Source organism: Nelumbo lutea, chromosome 2 (genome assembly GCF_056320005.1).
Source record: "Nelumbo lutea isolate HS-2025 chromosome 2, American lotus-T2T, whole genome shotgun sequence".
NCBI classification, from domain to species: Eukaryota; Viridiplantae; Streptophyta; class Magnoliopsida; order Proteales; family Nelumbonaceae; genus Nelumbo; species Nelumbo lutea.
The window spans coordinates 75,796,455-75,819,026 of record NC_142685.1 but is presented as its reverse complement, the minus strand read 5'-3'; the positions used below and the strand labels follow the sequence as shown (position 1 = coordinate 75,819,026).

Below are 22,572 nucleotides of genomic sequence, written 5' to 3'. Positions count from 1 at the left end.
CGAGACTATTGATTAATGGAATTGCATTTTCTTTTCTTTTTTTTTTTTTTTTGCTTAAAGAATGAAACAAGAAAAAACACACTTCTCAAAGAAAAAAAGAACTATTAAATATATGAATTCTATTTAAAAGTGTACACTAAAATAATAATAATAATAAAAAAAAAAATTAACTGCCCAAAATAAACATGGAGTACAATTCAATATCAAATATAAATATGTGCATGGATTAACATAAAATAAATGAATAAATAAAAAGAACAAACTATTGGTGAAATTAGTATGTGCCCTCTATTTATATCCATTTAGACCTTTGGGTTAGTTTTACTGATGTATATTCTATTTGAGTTTTCCCACAACATCTCCATGACTATCTTTATTTCTTTCACTACATTTCTAAATGTTCACAAACATATCCCTGTATGTCTCCTAAACTTGTATTCATCAAATTCTTTGCCATAGTAGAATCAAGCAAGTAAACATATTTTAGGCGGTCACCAACCAAATATTTGTTCAAGACTTGAGAAAATTTTGAATCTCTCTCTCTCTCTCTCTCTCTCCCTCTCTCTCTCTCTCTCTCTCTCTCTCTCTCTCTTTCCTCCTCTCTCAAAGAAAGAAAGAATTTTATAACTATTAGGCAAATAATGATAATGACATGCATGGCAAGAAGGCTTTATGTGGAAACATCAAGAGTTTCCAATTCCAAATATGTTAGGCAAGGGACCCATACCCAGTCCAACCCCATTTACAATCTTGTGGGGGACTGTTCCGAATTCGATGTACCTAGCCTTATTAATCCCCATTTTAAATAATTCTGACATGGTAAAGTTAAATGATTCTCTAACCATATATTGCCCATATTAGAATTGTAACTCAACACTTGAACGGGTATTATATTAAAGTTTTAGAATGGGCATTGATGTATTGAAATTCACATTTATAGACAACTAGAATTGGAAGTAAGCTCTGGTAGCGATCCCTTTCATGATATAAACCAGATAGAGACAGAGACGAGCTGAGCCTTATATAGAAGTAGGAGTAATGTGAGTACTCTGATATATTTTAAGAATATAAATTAATATACAGAAGAGGCCTTAGAAAAGACACATAACAAAGATAGTCCATGCAATAACTACATAGATATCCTACTACTAATGGAAGATAACAGCATTCACTACTCAAAAATTCTTAACAAGTCTTGGGGTGCTTTTAAATGGAACCAGAACAGCTTTACTCGGACAACACATCATATGCCAAAAGCACACATATAGTACTGAACTTCCCTAATGTCTGCAGGCATGGAAGCATTAGCACTTGCATCAGAAGTCTGTCTCTCCGAGACCTCAAGCATTTCAGCGGCCGAATCTTCTCCAGAAAAAGATATGAAAGACAGGAAGGACAAAGCAAAGGTTGATCAAGAAGCTGCAAAGCCAGAGCCTGATGGGGTGATGGAATCCAAAGTTTTACTTTCCCTGAAGTTTCATCGTAAGGAATTGGGTGAAAGCTCTTCTCAGCCACAGATGGTTGCTTCAAAACTGCGTGTTAAGAAGTCAGGGAGGAGATCTTTCTACTGTGTCTACTGCAGGAGGACATTCGAGAGCCCACAAGCTTATGGAGGACATCAAAATGCTCACAGACGTGAAAGATCTTTAGCCAAAAGCCAAGGGTTGGCTCCATTGGATTTAAGATACCCATATGCACGTCTGCACGCATATTCAAGATTACCATCAAGAATTGTTTGTGGGCGTTTCAGTAGATCTTCTGGACTTGGGCTACAACCAGCAGTGATTCATAAACAGTATCACCCATGGTCTCTTCCAGGACGAAGTTATTTTATTGGTGGGTGGAACAGACCAGAAATGCTGCTGATGAACAGACAACCTGAAATTGCTAGATTGAGGAGGGATGATGGGTTAATATTGCAAGGTGCAGAAGGATTTGATGGTGATGGTTTTGATAACATGTTTAGAGGATCCCAAGCTATTGAAGCTTCAAATGCTGCAGCTAATAGGATGAACGATATTGAACGTGGCAATCTGGAAGCTCATCCACATGAAGAGAAGGAGCTTGATTTGTCTCTTAAACTATAGTTGTTTTTTGTGGCTTCGATCTACTTAATTCCCTGTTTTTTCTTTGGGGGAATATTACATATTAGTGCCATTTTCGATATTCTGAATTTCAGAATTTGTTCTAGCTAGTTATTAGTTTGCTCTGTTATGGAAGCACTTTGGAATTTGAATGGTGCTTCACTATGTAATGCTTCATTTCTAATGCAATAAAAGTATTCAATTCGAGTTAAAGTTTCTCCATAAAATGCAGTTAAACAGGTACGGTTGCAATATCAAGAACCAGATGGCAACAATAGAATACTAATAAACACTAGTGGGTCATTTACTAAAATAATAGAAAGCTATAGTTATCATTTTACTAATAAGCAAAAGCTACCCTAAAGTTATCATTTTACTAAAACACCACTTATAATTTGCAATGGATTTAATCAATCTTCCATTATATGACAGTGGAAAATAACAAACCCTAATGTTCATTTAAATAAATTTAATAAAAATAAAATACCATATTTTCCCTTAATAAAACACATGCAACCACTCTATTCGCTATATTTGGTCAATTTTGTTTTTGTACAAAAACACTCATAATTTCAGCTAAATTAAAAGTTTTGTCTCTAATAAATAACAACAGTTTAATCTCTAATAATTATTGAAAATTTATATAAAAAACACAATTATTGAAAATATATTAATAATAAAAAAATACAATAAGTACTAAAAATATATTAAATTAGTCAATATTATAATCTCAAATAATAGTTTAATCTCTAATAAATATTAATCAATATGTTATAACAAAAATACAATAAATACAATAAGTACAATAAATTAAATTTAAAATTTCAATAATAGTAGTTTAATCTCTAATAATTATTGAAAGTTTTCTATTAAATAACAAAACAAAATAAATTTATACACACTGGTTGAAAATACATTTATCACAAAAAACAGTAAATAATTACTAAAATACAATAAATATTAATTTTAGTATATATAATTATATAGTAAATACAAATTAAGAGTTTAAAATTATTATTAATAAATATTAATTTTTTGGAAGTTATTTTTTTGAATTATTACTTGATATAAGTGAAAATAGTTATTTACAATATTATGTAAAAATATTAAATTATTATTAATTTCAATGTTATGTTATAATTATTTTTCTACTTTTCATATACTTTTTTGAATTTATTACATAATTTCTTTATTTTAACTATTTAAAATCTAGTTATGTTAAATATTTTGTTATTTAAAAGATTTAGTTACTTAAATACTTAAATAATATGTAAAATATTTAAATTTTAAAATATTAATTATTTATTGAATTTAATTATCCATAAAGTCATAATTTATACTATTATTACATAATTTCGTTATTAATTTTGTAATATACTAAATTATTATTAATTTCAATATTATGTTATAATTATTTTTCTACTTTGAAGAATTTTTTTTATTTTATTACATAATTTTGTTATTTTAACTATTTAAAATCTAGTTATGATAAATATTTAGTTATTTAAATATTTAAATAATCTATAAAATATTTAAAAATTTTTGTTATTTGAATTTTATTTATTTAAAGCTATTATATATTATTAAATATTTGAAAAACATTTAAATTGATAATCCGAAAAAACATAATTTAAATTGATAGTACATAATTTTGTGATATATTTTGTAAAATATAAAATTACTTTTGTGTATTTAATAAATATTTTAAAGTTATTATATAATTTTGTTAGAATATTTAAATAATTTTTAATTTTTAGGAGAAGAGATTATCTCTGATACCATCTAAGAGAACCATTCAAACTAAAAGCTTAAGATGTTAAGTGAGGTCCTTGAATAGGTTCTATTCACTACACATCAATGAATAATGGAAATTCAGACACTTTTCTAGTCACCTTTATATTACTTATTTAAATACCATCATCATTAAAATACACAGCAATGTCACCCCTCCCAATCAGAAAAGGTAACAATTCTTAATCAAAGAATTTTCTTAATAATAATCACAAGAGAAATTACAGGGATAGAGGGCAAGGACACAGAAGGTTAAGGTCGAGGTCGAGGTCGTGGAAACTATAATAATTCCTAATGACCTCAAGGTCCAGAAGTTATGTGCCAATTATGAAATAAACTTAATCACATGGTTCTCACCCACAGTAGACAATTTGATCTATTATACAATGTGGGAGCAACCTCAACTTAATCACATAGTTCTCACCCACAATTACAATTCCATCCCTCTTATTTTCTTGTTAAGGAGCATCTCTCTTCAAGGCTTTAGTAAAGGTAGTCTCTATTAGCTTCCTGCTTCTAGTGCTCCAATTTGCCCTTTTCTTAGCTTATGTTGGTGAAGAATCTTCAATTCACATTTGACATTTTAGACTAGGTCATCTAACAGCATTCATAGTTGTTTATAAAGTCATTAGGCTCAGTTTGGAAGGAGTACAAATGCAAATACGTACAGTACAAATACATATAAAATAATACAAAATATAAGGTTTTGTTGTACTCCTTCCAAACTGAGCCTTAATGATTTCAATTTACTAGTTCATTGTCATGAGTCCTTATCTTCAATTTTTCATGATTGTCAAGTATCAAAAAGTCATAAATTATGTTGTTTGCATTTACATGTTTCTTCTCATGCACCTTTGGATTTATTTGGGATCCTTCTATTGCTTCTCATAATGGATTTCAATACTATATTTAATTTTTGGATGGCTATAGTCGATTCACTTGGATTTTTCTTCTTGCAAACAAGTTTTATGCTCTTCCCACTTTGCTTAAAAAGTCATGTAGAGATTTTTTTATTTGTTCAATAATTAAGCACTTTCAATTGTTTGAAATATTATTTCCATGTGCTCGTTTAAAGTCATTTTTATCTTTGCGCAATTTCTTGAACAATGAAGTGAGACTTTTTGTTAGAGGAATCTTTTAAATTGCTTGTTTGTGTTCATTGTTATGTAGTTTAGAGGTTACATTGTATAGCATTCAAGTAAGGAGAAAGACTCATCATTGTAGATTTGGATGACTCACTTCCTTGTAAACCTAGAATTTCCCAACCGAGGGTGGAATTGGGCACTTCACTTTATGGTTGGCACATAGAAAGTTAATAGTGATATTTCAACTACAATTTCCTGATCCAATTGAGTTTGATCCATCATAGGATCCTTTGGTCACTATCACTGAATATGGTTACTCAAATGCAAAGACTTTCTTGCCCTTGGACCTAAGGAATCCTTAGTGTTACTATATGATGATCAATCACTTTGATGTACTATGGGTGAGATCACTATCCAATTGTGATTGCCATAGTCTCTATGTTGGGTAGGGATGACAATTTTCCCATCCCCGCCAAGTACTCAACCTCCCCGACTCCACCGAGCCAAGGATGGAGATTGTCTTGGCAGGGGCAGGGATGGGAATGGGGATTAATAGGGATCCTCGATTGGGGACAAGCATATGGGATGGGAAGTGAAGTCCTTACCCCACCTGACCCCAATTATATATATTAAATATTATTTGCATTAAATATATATTATATACAAATCAAAATACATTAAGAATTATTTATAATTTAATACTTTCCTTTATTTTAAGTAAATTTATTTTCTAAACAATACTTTTAATTAAAAAAGTTTTGAGGATTCGGTTCCCATAGGAAACCCATTGGGGATGAAGGGCAACTTTTATCCTCATAGGGATTGAAGTTGGGGATGGAGAATATGGTCCCCTCCCCAAACCCGCCCCATTTCCATTTCTAATGTTGGGAGGCTAAAAGTGATATTGTAGTTCTAAGGATTCCAATAAGTCTACACCCTCATATAAGGGAAAAGTGTTACAATCAAGAAATCCTAATCAAACTAGAATTGTTGGGGAGAATCCTAGTAGTAGTAGAAGTCATAGGATATTTTTAGGTCTTATACTTCAATATCATAATTGATTAGGGAATTAAACCTTGATTGACCATGGTTATTATGTGCTAGTAGTTCTTTTAAAAGTGTTTCTCAACAAGTTTGACATATTCAGGAGGTTTCCCAATCAAAATAGAATTCTTGGATAAATCCCATATACATATATATATATATTGATGTTGCTCAATCCAAGGTGGTGCACGAATTGAGGAAGGCAGTCAGATAGTCATTGCCTACAGGGTGGAGCCAAGGTGGAAGGACGAGACCGTGCTTCAAGACCTGTGATCAAGAAAAGATGTCAGAGGCCCGAGGAGTTATCCCTAGGTAGGCACTTCGACGCTGAAGCCAGTAGGAGGTGGTGGATGGTCAGGCCAAGCAATGAGAGTGTAGGTCTAAGCATAGTAACAATATGGGTGTTAAAAGTTGGAATCCCTTACCTTGAGCAAGGAATACCTCTTTATAACTGAAGTTCCGTGTCCTTGTCAAATTGGGCTTCTGGGGTTGCCGAGATGAGGCTAACCGCCGAGATCTTTGGGATAGAGTCCTATTCCCCAATGGAGTTGTCCTCCTCCTTCCTCTTATCCGTAGTTGTTCTTATCCATGTGACGTGTGGCTAATGTGGCTGGGAGGATAAGATGGGGGGCTATAGTAATAGCGTAACGCGGCCGGGGCTGTGCCGATGTGGCCGAGGTGACCGGGCGATGACTAGGTGGCCACGTGTCTCCTAAGGCCAGCTCAACCATGACCCAGACACCCCTCCACCATTTCTGAAGTTGAGGAATGAAGTGTTTGGTCGAGGTGTAGCACGATAGAATGCTTTGTTCCTCGGCTAAGGAACTCTAAGTTAAAGTCTAGTCGAGCGTCTAGTCTAAGTTTTCCTCGGTGCTTGCCAAAATTTGGGATCCGCACAATGTGGGTTGTGGCAGAGGAGTCCTTTGATCGTCAACTATGGAACTTCGAGAATTCTAGCTTCAGAATCCAAACACCACTCCCCAAGTTCTGAAGCCGAGGAGGGGGAGTGCTCGGCCGAGGTGTTGCGTGGTCATTTAGTCTGGCCAAGCATCGAGGAGTCGAGTTAAGCTCTAAAGTCTAGACCTCCCTGATGCGCGATGGTGTTGCACCACGGAAGGGCTCTTCTCTCTTCGGTTGATGAACTTGTGCTTGAAATTTCAAAATCCGAACACCACTCCCCCAGTTTCAAAGTCGATGAGTGGAGTGCCTAGTTGGGGTGCAACACAGCCTCCATTGGTCAGGGCTCATCATTGGGTGTCTTGAAGTGACCCGAGAGGCAAATTGAACTGGCGGTCCTGGACGAACCGGGATAATTAATGTCTTTACCATTTCATGTCAAGGTTGTCGCTTCAGTTCCCGAGGCCTCGCACGTGCGGTGACAATTGCATCGACTGGTCTTCCTGAGCTTCGTCAGAGCGGTGTGTGATCTCCATTGTTGATCTGGCTCCGATTCACGTTTTTGGAGGTTATAAGAAAGGGTGGAAGGGCATTTCTCCTTCACCATTTGCGAGAGGAACTTGCTAAGATAGCTTGGTCTGGGGTTGTCAACATTGCTCGGCTTTCATTTTCATTCAACGGCTTCAAGTCCAGTAAGATGTCTTCCCTACCTTCCTATTCCTCTTCTTCTTCTTATGGTTCCTCTTCTAGTTCTAGTGGCTCTAACTATGAGTTTGAGGTCAGGGACTTTGAGGTTGTCGAAGTCGAGGAGGCCGAGGTCGGCCCTTCTAGAGTGGAAGTAGAGCTTCCAGCGTGGGCTGGTTGTTGGTTCGGGACCACCCCCTACGCTTTGACCCCTGGAGACATGGCTCGGATCCGGGCTATGTATGACATCCCCAAGGAGTTCAGGATGAGGAGTCCATAGGTCATCGAAAGGCCAACGAATGCTTAGCCGGGCGAGGTGTGTATGTACAAGAGCAACTTGTAAGATGGGCTAAGGTTTCTCCTGAACGACGGGGTAGCCGAGGTGTTTGGATGGTACGAGTATTGCCGGTGTAGCTAATGTCGAACTCCTTTAGGCTTTTGTTCGGCCTTGTATCTTATTGCGTGGTCCGTGACATCGAGTTGACCCTGGGTATGGTGAGCTACCTCCTCCAGCTGAAGCTTCACCAGCAGGGCTACTATTATTTCTTAGCCAGGAATAGCGTCAAGGTGTTGGTCAGGGCCCCCACCTCTGTGAAGCATTGGAAAGAGACCTTCTTCTTCGTGCACTGTTCCGGGGGCCTCCCCTTCCCAACTGTGTTGCAGTTGCTGAGGATGAAGGTGTCATAGTCCAAGTGGCTCATTCTTACCTAGGAGGAGAGGTTGACCCTGAGCATGATCAGTGAGATAGACGTGGTGGCGTACACATGCTCTGAGATGTTGATGCTCGCTAGATTGATGCACAGGGTGGCTGGTGTGTTTTTGTCGCTTCGATTTACTTGTCAAATCCTCTTCCCCCCCCCCCCTTTTAATCTTGTGCTTATTGTTATAATTCCAGGGTGCAGGTGTGGAGATGGCAAGTGAGGAAATGGTTGTCCGCTGAATGAAAGAGAATCAACAGAGGTAGAACCGGGCTAGTGCGCAGTCGCAGGTTCGCCCAGAGGTGGTCCCTCTGCCGAGATCTTCTAAGAGGGCGTCCTATTGCCAAAAAAGGGTTCAGTAGCAGGGGAATGATGACGAGGACATGGTAGTGGTGGACCGGAGAACATTCACCGAATTGCCATTCCTTTGCATACTGAAGTCAGGAGCAATAGCTCGACCATCCATGTGCCACGTTGGTCGGCCCATAGCGAGGACGGACTTGAGATGCCCGGGGTGCTTGAACAGCTACTTCACAGGATGATGATGGCATCCATTGCTCGGGAGGCCAGGGGCATTGGAAGTGGCACCTTGGAATGCTCACTCATCCGAGAAACAACTTAGGTAATTTGTACTTGCTTTCATTGTTTTAAGTAGGTTCCTTCGTGCTAACATCGTTTCTTATCTACAAAATGTGTGCTTGGCAACTCCTTTGGTTGACCAACTCCGAAACTTGTAGGGGATGTATGAGAGAGAGCACTTCGTGTATCTGAACCTGAAGGCCCAATTGGTCGAGCTTCGAGCTGTTGGGAAATGGACAGTCACACTGGAAGAGGAGGTGGCCGAGCAGAAGGCCTAGATAGTTGAGTAGGCGAATGTCGTGCGTAGCTTGAAATAGTAGATCACCAAGCTGAAGGCAGACAGGGAGTAGCTGAAGCAAGAAGCCGTCGAAGCGGCGGTGTATCAAGACTATTGGAACAGACCAATAGAAGGCAGTTTGTTAGTTTTACAAGAGAAGGCCACATTAGCTCAACTAACTAGCCACTTGTAATAACTGCCACCCACTTGTAACAACTGCCATCCAATTGGACTGTCAAGACTGTTGGAACAGACCAACAGAAGGCAGTTAGTCAATTTCAAGAAGATGCCACATCAGCAGCCACTTTTCACAACTGCCATTCACTTGTAACAGCTATAACAATCAAGATTGTAACACTATAAGTAGTAGAGCCAAAAAGGAATAAGAGAGAACTCTTTCAGAATTAAACACTCTTTCAGCAATAAACTCTCTCTCACTCTCTCCCTCTCTCTCCCCCCTCTCCTTCCAAGAATTCAGGAGGTTGGCCCCTCGAAGAGCCCTGAGTTAGGTAGGTTCCTAACAATTTGGTATCAGAGCTAGCATGACCAACACAAGAAACACCCAAGTGGATCAGATGGAAGTCGAGATCCATCGAATGTCTTCAAATCTCAAAGAAATGAAGGAAAGCTTCACTGCTCTCCTCCATTGACTGGAGCAGGGCACAACAAACATTGACAGAGGAAGCCCCGAAGAGCGCAACAATGAAAACAGTCGCAGAATAGGGGCGACAACATGAATAGCCAAAATCGACTTCCCTATATTCTCAAGCGGCGACCCAACCCCCTGGATTCTCAGAGTAGAAAGGTATTTCGATTACCATGAAACATCGGGATAGGATAGGGTAGCTCTAGCTTCTGTGTATCTTGAAAGGGAAGCTATCCTTTGGTTTCAATGGTACTGAAGGGGGCACCCCTGTCAAACCTGGGCAGACTTCATGGACGCCATGATTGTCCGTTTTGGATCATCTGGGTTCGAAGATCTTGATGAAAACTTGGAGAACTGCGACAGGTGAGATCAGTAAAAGAATACCAGATGGAGTTCAAAAGGCTGGCCATGAGAGTCCAAGGATGGACTGAGAAGGCACTGGTGGGAAGCTTTGCCAGCGGCCTAAAGGAAGAATTGCGACTGGAAGTGAAGGCAATGCAATCATCAATGTGGCAACACTAGCAAGATTGTATGAGGAAAAGTTCAACCTAGCAAGAAAGGTGCAGCGACCATGGGGTCCAGAAGCAAGAAGGGAGCAAGAAAAGACAACAACACTAGACAAGGAAGGAGTACTGAGCCCAGGCCCACTGGTTCCTTTCAAACGGCTGACTTGGGCAGAGATGTAAACCCGTAGAGACAAAGGTCTCTGTTACAACTGTGAAGAGAAATTTGGGCCAGGCCATCGCTGTAAGAAATAACAAGCGCTTCGCCTCCAAACAGATGCCGAAGAGGAAGATGACATCCCCGGTTGTGGAGAATCTAACTTAGGTTGGAAAATACAATCCAATGGCATGCTTGAAATATCCTTACAAGCCCTACGGGACTTGCGTCCCCTAAAACAATGAGAGCTGCAGGGCTGATTCTAGGGTGCCAAGTGTCAATCCTCATAGACAGTGGTAGCTCCCTTAACTTCATAACCCAAGTCTTGGTAGATAAAATGGGACTTTCGGTTCAGCCAACAACAGCCTTTACAGTTCATGTGGCCAATGGTAATAGCCTCTCTTGCAATAGCATTTGCATGACCCTACCACTAAAGATTCAGGGTCATCAGTTTGCGGTGCATCTATATCCTCTCCATCTCAATGGAGCAGACGTGGTGCTAGGCATTCAATTTTTAAGGCAGCTAAGACCCTTGGTTTGTGACTGGGCCTATCTCACCATGGACTTCACATTAGAAAACTCTACAATCCATCTACAAGGGAAGACATGCAAGGGCCCAAGGCCCATCAGTCTTGCAACACTGACAAAGCAAAGAGGAGACCCCGATCAGCCCATATTCATGCACATGGACTCAAATTTTCCTACTTAGATTTGCAATCAAATTTCCTACATTAGACCTTGAGGGCATGGTCGCTCTAAAGGAAGGGGGGATTGTCAAGACTGTTGGAACAGACCAACAGAAGGCAGTTAGTTAGTTTTACAAGAGGAGGCCACATCAGCTCAACTAACCAACCACTTGTAATAACTGCCATCCACTTGTAACAACTGCCATCCAATTGGACTGTCAAGACTGTTGGAACAGACCAACAAAAGGCAGTTAGTCAATTACAAGAAGAGGCCACATTAGCATCCACTTGTCACAACTGCCATTCACTTGTAACAGCTGTAATAGTCAAGATTGTAACGCTATAAGTAATAGAGCCAAAAAGGAATAAGAGAGGACTCTTTCAGAAGTAAACACTCTTTTAGCAATAAACTCTCACTCTCTCTCTCCCTCTCTCTCCCCCTCTCCTTCCAAGAATTTAGGAGGTTGTCCCCTCGAAGAGCCCTGAGTTAGGTAGGTTCCTAACACGGTGACCCAATACAAGGACTTGGTGGAATACCGACAAGAGATGGATCAGTACACCTCGAGCTCCTACAAGGCAAGGTTCAAAGTCTTTCGGCGAAGGGCGTTGTGCCATTGTCCGAAACTGGTTGAAATTGCACAGACTTGGGCCACGTACGACAATGAGACTGCTGATCCCGCTGAGGAGGGCAATCACCTGCCTCGGACAACCTTGTTGATGAGGAGGGCAATGGGGATGAGGATGGGGAGGGAGATGAGGCTGTTGATCCCGATGAGGAGTAAGTTGTTGCGGGGTTTCTTTTGTTTCTATTGTCTTTGTAATGGCTCAGTATGCCAAGCTTTGAAGCTTGTACTAACAATGTTAACTTAATGAAAATACACCTTTTGTTCTAAACTTGCATGCCACTTCTCTCTCCCTCTCTCTTTTTTTTCCAGTAAGGTTCCTCGGTCTCGTCGTGGCCGAGGTCTGGGGTTGGCCAAGATCTTCATTCTCCAATTAGTGGGGCCGAAGTTTGTTCTGAGCTCTCATCTTTAGGATGCTCGGTTATTGGTCTCGGGAGCTTTTTGGCTCTTCAAGGATTGGCCATTGCTCAGCCAACTCTGGTATGACTATTAGCCAGTGGGTGTATGGAGTTCAATGACTGCCCTCAGGCCTTGATGGGTGGGGGCATTCTTCTCCACTTTAGGCTCGGGCCATGGACAACCGAAGTGGTTTACTTGGTCGGCAATATGCTATCGAGCTACGCATCGTGGGCTCAGGCTGTTCGAAGATCAGATAAGTTTGTGTTATTTGTCGAGCAACGCGTATGATGCACAACGTGTGTTGCACGACGAGTGTTGTGTGGCCCGTATTTTACGGTGGGTGTTGTGCGACTTGTACTACGCAACTTACGTGATGTGTGTGCAATGTAGCATCGCGTGTGGTGCGTGTGAGTGCGGTGTGCCGAGCAATCAACATATGGCTTAAATTAAGTGTTCATTAACACAGAATCTCCAATAGTACATTTGGAGATTCCTAGTGTTCCAACTTCTTAAAATTGGTTAGCCATCGAGGTCTTTGAGCCAGTAGGTGTCATGTCCAAGAACTCTAGTGATTCTATATAGCCCTTCCTAGTTCGGCCCAATAGGTCAGGCTAAAGGGTGTCTCTCCGATAGTTGTCCGCGGAGTAGTCCTATATGCCTAGAGTATGCTCGGCAGCTCCTTGACCCACCTTCCCTTGGCCTAGTCCAATTGAGTTTTCAGGCCGTGCAATAAGGTCTGGTTGGTCACCTCGGTCTGCCTATTGCTCTGGGGTTGATGTACGGCAGTGGTTCGGTGGTCAATCCTTAGATTGGTGCAGAGAGTTTTGAATTTTCAGCCAGTGAACTGCGTCCCGTTGTCTGTGATGAGCACCCATGGAATACTGAACCGACAGGCAATACCTTGCCAAAAAAAGTTATGGGCATTGTGCGCGGTAATGCACACCAGTGCTTCAGCTTCCACCCGTTTGGTGAAGTAATCCACTACCACTAAGAGAAACTTTTTCTATGCAACCGTAGTAGAGAAATAACTGAGATGTCCATGCCCCACTGTGAAAATGGCCACGGGATAGTAGTCGGATTCAAGGGAACCACGGACTAATGATGGCGGTTGGAATTTCGCTAACAACTGTTGCATTTCCTCACAAGCTAGGCTGCATCTTGCTTCATGTTCGGCCAGAAGTAACATTGTCGAACTGCCTTATGTGCTAGGGTGCACGTGTTGGGGTGGTCTCTGTTGATGCCTTCATGGATCTCTTTGAAGACATAATCCGCCTCGGCTGGAGAAAGACACTTTAGGTAGGGGAGAGTATGCGAGCGACAGTAGAGTTGTCCTTGGATAAGGCAGTACTGGGCTGATATATGCTGGAGCCTCTTTGCTTTGGACCAATCTTCCGGAAGTGTGCCCTCTTGAAGGTACTGTGTGATGGGGTCCATCCAAGATGGGTCATGTTGTATTGGAAGGATGAGGAGAGCCATTAGTGCAATGCTCAATAGGGCCAATGTGTCCAACCGCACTGTTGTGTTGAGGTCAATTTTTGGAGAGCTCGCTAACTTTGACAGCGCATTGGCTCATATGATTTTGGGTCAATGAATCTGCTAGATGTTGAACAGTTCAAACCGCTGAATGAGCTCCAACACCTTCTATAGATAGCTCACCATTGTGGGCGTCCACGTCTTGAACTAGTCGAGGATCTGGTTGACTACTAGTTGGGAGTCGCTGAAGGCTTCAATTCTCCGAGCTCCTAGTTCTAGGTTGAGGCGAAGTTCAACGATCAGGGCCTCTTACTCGACTTCATTGTTGGATGCTTTAAACTTGAACCTGAGGGCATGGTCCAACACCATGTTGTCCGGGCTGAGGAGGATGATGCCAGCCACATTGCCTTGCTCATTTGATGAGTCATCCACATGCAAAGTCCATACTTGTGGTGGTAGGGCCGAGTCCTCGGTGGTGAAGGTGCATTCGATGATGAAGTCAGCTAGGAACTGAGCCTTGATCGCGGGCCGAGGTGTGTAATTCATGTCGAACTCACTCAGCTCTACACTCCACTTGATTAGGCATCCAGATGCTTTTAACCTCTAGAGAATCTTCTTGAGGGGTTGGTTGGTGAGCACCCGAATGGTGTGGGCTTGGAAGTACAGCATGAGCTTTCTGGCCAAGGTGACCATGCCAAATCCATTTTCTCTAGGTTGGAGTATCGAGTTTCCGCGTAGCCGAGGACCTTGCTGGTGTGGTAGATCGGCCGCTGCACCCGATCTTCCTTTTTGACCAGCACCGAGCTGACGACCTCATCCCCGACCGAGAGGTAGAGCAATAACTCGTCCCCTGGGCTTGGTTTGGTGAGGAGAGGCAGCGAGCTCAGATACTGTTTTAGTTCTTGAAAGGACCATTCACATTCCTCGGTCCATTGGATGTCCTTCGAACATTTGAAGGTTTTGAAGAAGGGCAGGCATCGGTCCGCGGATTTGGACATGGATCTGCTAAGTGCGGCTAATCTCCCAGTGAGGCATTGCACTTCCTTGTGAGTCTAAGGTGATTGCATATCGAGGATGGCCTATTTTTTCTCTAGATTGGCCTCGATTCACCTTTGTGTCACCATAAACCCCAGGAATTTTTTGGACCCAACACCAAAGGAGCATTTGGTCAGGTTCAACTTCATCTTTTACTTCCTGAGGGTGCCAAAGACTTCTTTTAGGATGTGATGAGGGTGGATTTGGCCCTCCAATAACCTCATGACACATGGCATCCCGAAACAACTAGACGACATCCAGATGCCACCTGAGTGATGATTTGGAGTCCCAGATCGTAGTCTGTCTTTGCCCTGACCTAGCGAGCTGCCTTTATTGTTGACCTGGCGACCTCGACCACAACTTAGGTCGGCTTGTAGCATCTCGTCCGGGGCCGACCTGTAGCACATCGTCACTGGCTGAAGTAAACTCGACGCGAGGCACGACCTCTCTTGAGGGCTTGCCGACTTAACTGAGGACCAGGTAGTGACCTACGAGTTGTGCTCATCGACAAATTCGACATGCATACCCCGACACTCACAGGTTTCTCTGAAGTTGACCTGTGTACCGAATGTTCTAGAGGATGGTCAACGTGCATAGCGGTTACCTCCGAGGATTTCGGACCGGTAAGGCATGACCTCTTGGAAATCTCAAATGCGGTGCGTGAAGCCTACGCCAAACAATGCCAATATAAAGGCACCAACCCCAATAACACAGGGCATGCGCGATTATTTGCTCACTAGCATACAAACTTTTAGCTCGCACAACCTAGTACTGACTTAAGCATCGGAGCAACCTCGTTGGGTTAGTCATCCTGGGTTCTTTGATCCATTGTCTTGCAAATTCACCTAGCTCACTACTCGATTGAAAGCCAGATCATCCTCCAGTTGGAAGTAGTCAAATCGCACTACATCAGGTCGGCAAGGTGATGCTTGGCCTTCTTGCTCTTCATGAGCATGTCGTCGATGCAAGATTCTATGTTTTGGCCGAGCTGATCCTTGAAGACCTCATTCACCAGCCGCTGATAGGTAGCACCGGCGTTCTTGAGGCCGAAAGGCATCACCTTGTAGTAGTATAGTCCATGGTCGATGATGAAGGCCGTTTTCTCCTAGTCATCTGGGTGCATTCGAATCTGGTTGTATCTTGAGAAGGCATCCATGAAACTCAAGAGTTCATGCCCTACGTTGCCTCAACGAGCTGGTCAATGATCCCTGGTAGAGGAAAGTGGTCCTTGGGGCAGGCTTTGTTTAGGTTGATGAAGTCGATACATATCCTCCACTTCCCATTGGCCTTCTTCACCATCACCACGTTGGTCAGCTAGTTAGGGTATTTTACTTCCCGAATGAAGCTGGCGTCAAGCAACTTTTTCACTTCGTCAGCGATCACTTGCCAAGGTTCTGTAGCGAAACTCTTTTTCTTCTGCTTGATGGGTCAACAGTGTGGATCGGCATTCAAGCGGTGCATGATTACCTTGGGTCAATCCCCGGCATGTCTATAGCCAACCAAGCGAACACGTCGACGTGGTCCCTTAGTAGTTATACTAGTTCCTCCCGGAGATGATCGTCTAGGAGTGAGCCAACTTGGACCATCCTCTCGGGGTCTTCCTCATTGAGCGGCACCTGGATGAGGTCTTCAACAAGTTGGTTGTTCTGTATCTTCACCTTATCCCGCAAATCATAGGCTTCGGCCATCAGTGTTTCCGTGATTGGGCACGGTCCTCACCAAGAGGTCAGGTAACATTGCTCTACAGTCCTCTGGTCCCCACGTGCTATTCCCACGCCATACTAGGTCGGGAATTTTACCACGAGGTGGAAGGTTGAGATAGGCTTGCAAAGCATTGAGGGTCGGCCTGCTGAGGATGGCATTGTAAGAAGTTGGGTAGCAGACCACGATGAAGTCTACCATGGCCATTGCGGTGATATCACCATCTCCGATTAGAAGGGGAAGGGCTATCCTTCCGGTTGGTATGAGGGACTCCCTAGAGAAGTCCATCAGGGAGTGTTGATGGGGTAAGACGACTCCTGTTGATGCCGAGCTTGTCGAATGCTTCTTCGAAGAGGACATCGGCTGAGTTGCCTGTATCAACCAGGATGCTTCACACTCAAAGTTGGCTACCTCAGCCGTGATTACCAAGGCATCATCGTGTGGGGTCCGCACCCCCGGGAGGTCATCCTCTGTGAAGGTGATTGGATCATCTCGCCTCTTCTTCTATCCTCGATTGTCAACCTTGCACAACTGCGCATATTTTTTGTGCCCCTAGCTGCTCTCCCTTCCCGTAGTGATCCCTCCTGATATCAAATGGATCACGCCGATAGGAGGAGCTCGGGGAGGTGTCCGAGCATTCTCTGCGCGTGGTTCTTCCTATGCTGGCTTCTCATTCTTGTCAACGAATCCATCGAGGTACCCATGCCTGATCAGGTCCTCGATGTGGTTGTGGAGGTCGAAACAATTGTCCGTGTCATGGCCATGGTCCCTGTGGAATTCACAATATTTGTTACAATTCCTCTTTTTGCCTTGTCTTTTCATCTTTTTAGGCCACCGGATGTAATTGTGGTCACGGATTTGCATCTGAACTTCAGAACGCAGTGTGTTCAATGGCATGAAGTTTCTATATGTTGGCGACAGTGTCTGTGGTCTATGGTTGGGCCAACGATCTTGCCTCTTATGGTCCTGATATGATCTCTCTGACTTCCACTCTTCTGTGTCTCTCCTCTTCTTGTCGGGCCTTTCTTCCACATCCCATAGTTGCACCTGTGCTTCTTCCGCGTTGATGTACTTCTGGGCATGGCTCATCAGCGCAACTAGTGTTTACGAAGGGTTCTTAGAGATGAAGAAGTTGAAAGGCAAGGGGTGAAGCCCATGCTGAATAGTAGTGACGACCACACACTAGTTCAGGTTCCTGGCTTGTAGTGCTTCTTTGTTGAATCTCGCCAAGTAGTATCTAAGAGATTCTGACTTCCTCTACCACACTTGCATAAGGCTGGTCGAACTCTTCTGATGCTTCTAGCTTTCCAAGAACTGTGTGCGGATTTGGGTCTCCAACTACTCCCACAACACTATGGAATGCGGAGGTAAAGAGGAATACCAAGTTAGGGTTGGGCCCGTGAGGGTGGCCACTAGGCTTTGCACATCAAGCCCTTCAAGGATCCATGCAACATCAGTTGAGCCTTCAGTGCTTCGATGTGGTCGGCGGGGTTGGTATTTCCGTCATACTTATCAAGCCGAGGTGCTCGCCACCCTGTGGGAGGCACCTCATCCACGATCTCTTGGACGAGCAATGGTTCCTTGGTGGTTGGTACAGCTAGCTGCACGAGCTAATCTACAGGCGGTGCCATGCTTCTCTGAATTTGGTTGCACTCCAATTCCTCTAAGCATTGTCAAAGCTCCCTGATCTTGATGTCCCTATTGTCCGGGACCACTATACGCGTAGCTCTCTCCTTCTTGAGCCATGCGGAGCGATCTTTCACCGAGTTAGACTCAGCGACGGAGACCACACGAGGTGGTGTCCGCTTGCTGAGCTTCTCTTTCGCGGGGATTCATGTAGTTTGATGCATCCTACTACGGTTGTGAGGCTTGCAAGAGCGAGATATGGATGTAGACTTCCTTGCTGTGTCTTACTTCTCATGGTCAGACCGCGCTCCCCTTTTGTCTGGATGACGCGTTTTGGGGTCCTTGGGGCAAGGATCGTCCTTTGTACGCGTTGGAGCATGAGGAGGGATGGCCTGGCTAGGCGGTGCCATGGATCCTAGCGTATGCATTATCTCGAAGATCTTATCGACCTTCTCTTGCATTGCCCGGAACTGTGCAAGATCAACCACGACTAGAGGCTATGGGGTTTCTTGGTGTGGAGGGCTATGACGTCGAAACTCCCGGGATGGGGATCGACATGTTGATTGTTCGAACTGGTTCTTGGGCATTTTGATCACTTTCTTGGTTGTGCATAAAGGAAGAAAAGATTTTAGGAATGCTTTTTGTGTGATTTCCACAAACAATGCCAATCTGATGCTGCTCGATACGAGGTGGTGCACGAATCGAGGAAGACAGTCAGATAGTCCTTGCCAACAGGGTGGAGCTGAGGTGGAAGGATGAAACCCCACTTCAAGACTTGTGATCAAGAAAAGATGTCAGAGGCCCAAGGAGTTATCCCCAGGTAGGCACTCCGATGCTCAAACCAGTAGGAGGTGGTGGATGGTCGGGTTGAGCAATGAGAGTGCTGGTCCAAGCAGAATAACAGTGTGGGTGCTAGAAGTTGAAATCCCTTACCTTGAGTGGGGAATACCTCTTTATAACCGAAGTTCCATGTCATAGTTGGATTAAGCTTCCGGGATTGCCAAAATGAGATTAACCGCCAAGGTCTTTGGGATATAGTGCTATTCCCAATGGAGTTACCCTCCTCCCTCCTATCCGTAGTTTGTCATAATGCTTTTTATTAGTACAATTGTCACAATCTTTAGAATTAATGTCATAGGTGTACTTATCATAACCACCGACATTCCCATCATAGTAGTGGTAATATAAGTTACACCATTAATGTTGTCATCGCTAGAGTCTGAACTTGTATGTGAGGGACATTTGTGGCCAACATCCTTTATACATCAAGTACCTATACAATCATGACGCCATTAGTAATAGTGCATCGCATCACATACATAGCCTTGACGTCAACCTATAGCTTAAAAACTCAATTTTAATATATTCTTTTACATACAACATTGTTTCTAGTCAATAACATTACCCAAGAGGGATTGAATTGGATATAGCATAAAAGCTTGTTTAGTTTAAGCCTATATCTTCCTCCAAATAAGAAACTGAGCCTTCTTGAAAATTCAAGATGAAAATGCAATGGAACAATGGTTTAATCAGAATATTCAGCAATTAATCAAGTGATTGATCAATATGATTAGCCTACTACTGAATGATGAATTACAACTTCAAAGAAAATGACAAAGTAATTACAAGGGCTGGAAGGTTAGTTAAATAACATAGAACAATAAATACAATTAACTACTAGTAAGTAAATAACGAGTAAAAGTAAGTAGAATAATTTAAATATAAACGGTATTAAATAAGTTAGTAGAATGAGTAGTTAAATAAAGATTCAATAATAAATTCAACTAAATGCTAAATTGTAAGGCAACTAAGAAGTAAATGAATTAAAATGTAATGGCGGTTGTACAAGATGTATCTGGCAAGTTTTGTAGCTGAAGAATAAGGACCAGCCATAAGTTGGTAACTATAAGAACCAACTATTAGAAAATGAAAGGTTGAGATTTAAGTGGTTGAATGATAAACAAAATAAAATGAACCGCTACAAAAATCTTAAGAGCAATTTAAGTGCTAAAAATAAATAGTATAGTTGACTAGTATATAAAGCAATAAATGTAAACAATTGCAGAAATGTAGAAGCAATGTAGTTAAATGTTAGTAGTTACTAGTTGGTGAAAGTTAGTTAAAAATAATGCACTCAAACTACTAATCAAAGATGTTAGTGCAGTTAGTAGGTTTAGTAAACTTAATAGCTCAGTAACTACACCAAGATATATATGTCTTGTAGTTAAAAAGAAAATAAGCAAAGTGATATGCAATAACTGTAAGACTTTTAGTAGCAAAGTAACTACTAAAACTTGAAAAGTAGAGAGAATATAAAGCAAAGAAAGCACAAAGAAATGTACATAAGATTTTTAGAGGTTCAATAGAAACCTCTGCCTACGTCCTTTATCTCAGACACCTTCTAAGGATTTTCACTAACCAAACCAATTGGACTTCTTGGATACCAATAAAGACTTACAACCTTAGGTTTTTCATAGCTCCTACAACCTTGGATAGGCTTTCGAATGCTACCCAAACTCAACAAAACTTTACCAATGCTTACCAAACCTAACTTAGTATATCTTCAAGGTATCTACCAAACCCTAAATGGTGTTTAACGTAGAACACTTCCTACAGTACTCAAAAAGATTATATGTATAGCACAGATAATAGTACTTAAAGCCTCTCAAATAGAAAGATATAACAAGACACAACATGGAAACTGTTCAGTTGCAAGAGTATAACTAAAGATGCTCAACTTAATGAAAAGAATCACAATAGATGGGTAATATTGTATCAGCCCTATGATTTCTCAGCTTTTCTCATCTCTAAAAACTATCAAATTTAGAAATCTCTTGAAAGGAAATAACAAATCTTTCTAACTTTTTTCTACAAAAGCAACATAACACTGTACACTAATACCTCCAGCATGTTAAAAAACTTGCCAAAGATAAAAATAAACATTTAAGCATTCAAATGGTCAAATTTCTTCGAAGTGAATAATCTTTTTTATCCCTTAGTTGATCGACTCCTATTCAACCAACTAATACTTGTTTTAACTCGATTAATTAGAGTTAATCAACTATGCATTTTATGGTAGTTGACTACTCCTCCCAAACAGGGAATTCCTATACTTTGGTTGTCACATTTAATTGATTATAACTTACAGTTAGACATTTCATGCATTGACTATTACAATTAATCAACTATGCATTTTCAAGTAGTTAATTGTACTATCAAGGCTAGGAAATTTATACCTCATTGATAACCCAACACTTCGAAACCCTGAAAATATTTATCCAAAGGTTTAGGGAGTCTTCTTTTACTTTCAATACTGATTTTCAAAATTCTAAAAACTATTCTAACTATTGGTCTAAGGTTGATTAAACCAAATTAAATCTTGTTGATCATCATAGAAAGTGCATCTCAAGAAGCTAATTACATCAAGAACTTAATGATATAACTCTTTAAAACATAACTTACCTGATGTAGTCTTCCTCCTTATTGAGTTATTATAGTAATGAAATCTTGAGTAGCTCTATCTAAAGCCTTTGGATTCTTTTCATAGAATTTCTATGTTTGAATTTGCTTAGAGCATCCTCATTAGAGAGATTGGGGATGGTGTTGGAAATGTGAAGCTCATACATTTAAATCAAGCAATGCTTCCACTTCTTCATCTTGATTAGCAAGTTTTCTTAACATAATTATAGTTCAGAGAGTCTTACTAAAGTTAGTTGCATACTTAGTAAACCATTAGTTCTCTTAATGAATTTGTTATCACCAAAACACATTGGGTCAATAGAATTATCTTTCATCTGCATTACACTAATACTTACAATACTCCCATGGTCGCTAATAAAAGTACAACTTTTAAAGTTAGAATTTTACCTTTGTAGAGTAAGTGCATGATGACATCTTCTGTTTGGGTTGTTGTGCAACTCTATTGCTTCTAACTATTGGCACACTAAAAGATCTAAGCCTAAATGTAACTTCTTTTCTAACACTTCCCCCATCATAGATAGACCTCTCCAATGTTGGTCTCAACTACACTGCCTCCCATGTCTCTAACCCTCTCACTATTAAAGGAAATAAACTTGACCACTTCCCCCCTGTCATTGGGATTTGTTCAGTTGTGTTTATTAAAGATGAAACCCCAACATCTTCAACTATTCCCATGCAAATGGATCCTCTACTTGGGTGCCATTGTAAGATCCTTTTAACTTACCTTTTACTGTGTTCCTATTACTCCCCTACCTTTCTTCGTAATGACGGTGCCTTTAGGGGTGCCATTGTGAGCTCCAAAAAGTTTATGGGCAGCTAAAAACAAAGAGTTGTCAACTATTTTTTAAAGGAAATGGGCCATCATTTCAGCTTTGAGAATTAATTTTTCTTTCTTGATAGTGACTCCATTTTTCCACAGGAAAGACACTCAACCAATGGACTCTAAAATCATTTGGATTAAGAGAAGAAAGGTGTTAGGCACCCCTCTTTCCAAACTATAAATTACAACCCAATATGGGAGTTGTTTAGGTTCTCAACTTCAAAAATTTCAGTTTAAAAGAGATGAAATTCTAAAATCTTGTGAAATTCCAACATCTTTTAATC

General features: G+C 41.3%; 1 protein-coding gene across 1 annotated transcript; it reads left to right on the top strand.

Moving 5' to 3' along the window:
- The first annotated feature begins 1,295 nt into the window (after window positions 1–1,295).
- On the top strand, window positions 1,296–2,087 carry LOC148871561 (uncharacterized). The gene has a single exon (XM_088970036.1). It carries the CDS (start codon window positions 1,296–1,298, stop codon window positions 2,085–2,087), a length of 792 nt encoding a protein of 263 aa, XP_088826162.1.
- The last annotated feature ends 20,485 nt before the right edge of the window (window positions 2,088–22,572 follow it).

Excerpts from the sequence above, each read along its gene's own strand:
- LOC148871561 (XM_088970036.1), top strand. The coding sequence starts at position 1,296 with ATGGAAGCATTAGCACTTGCATCAGAAGTCTGTCTCTCCGAGACCTCA.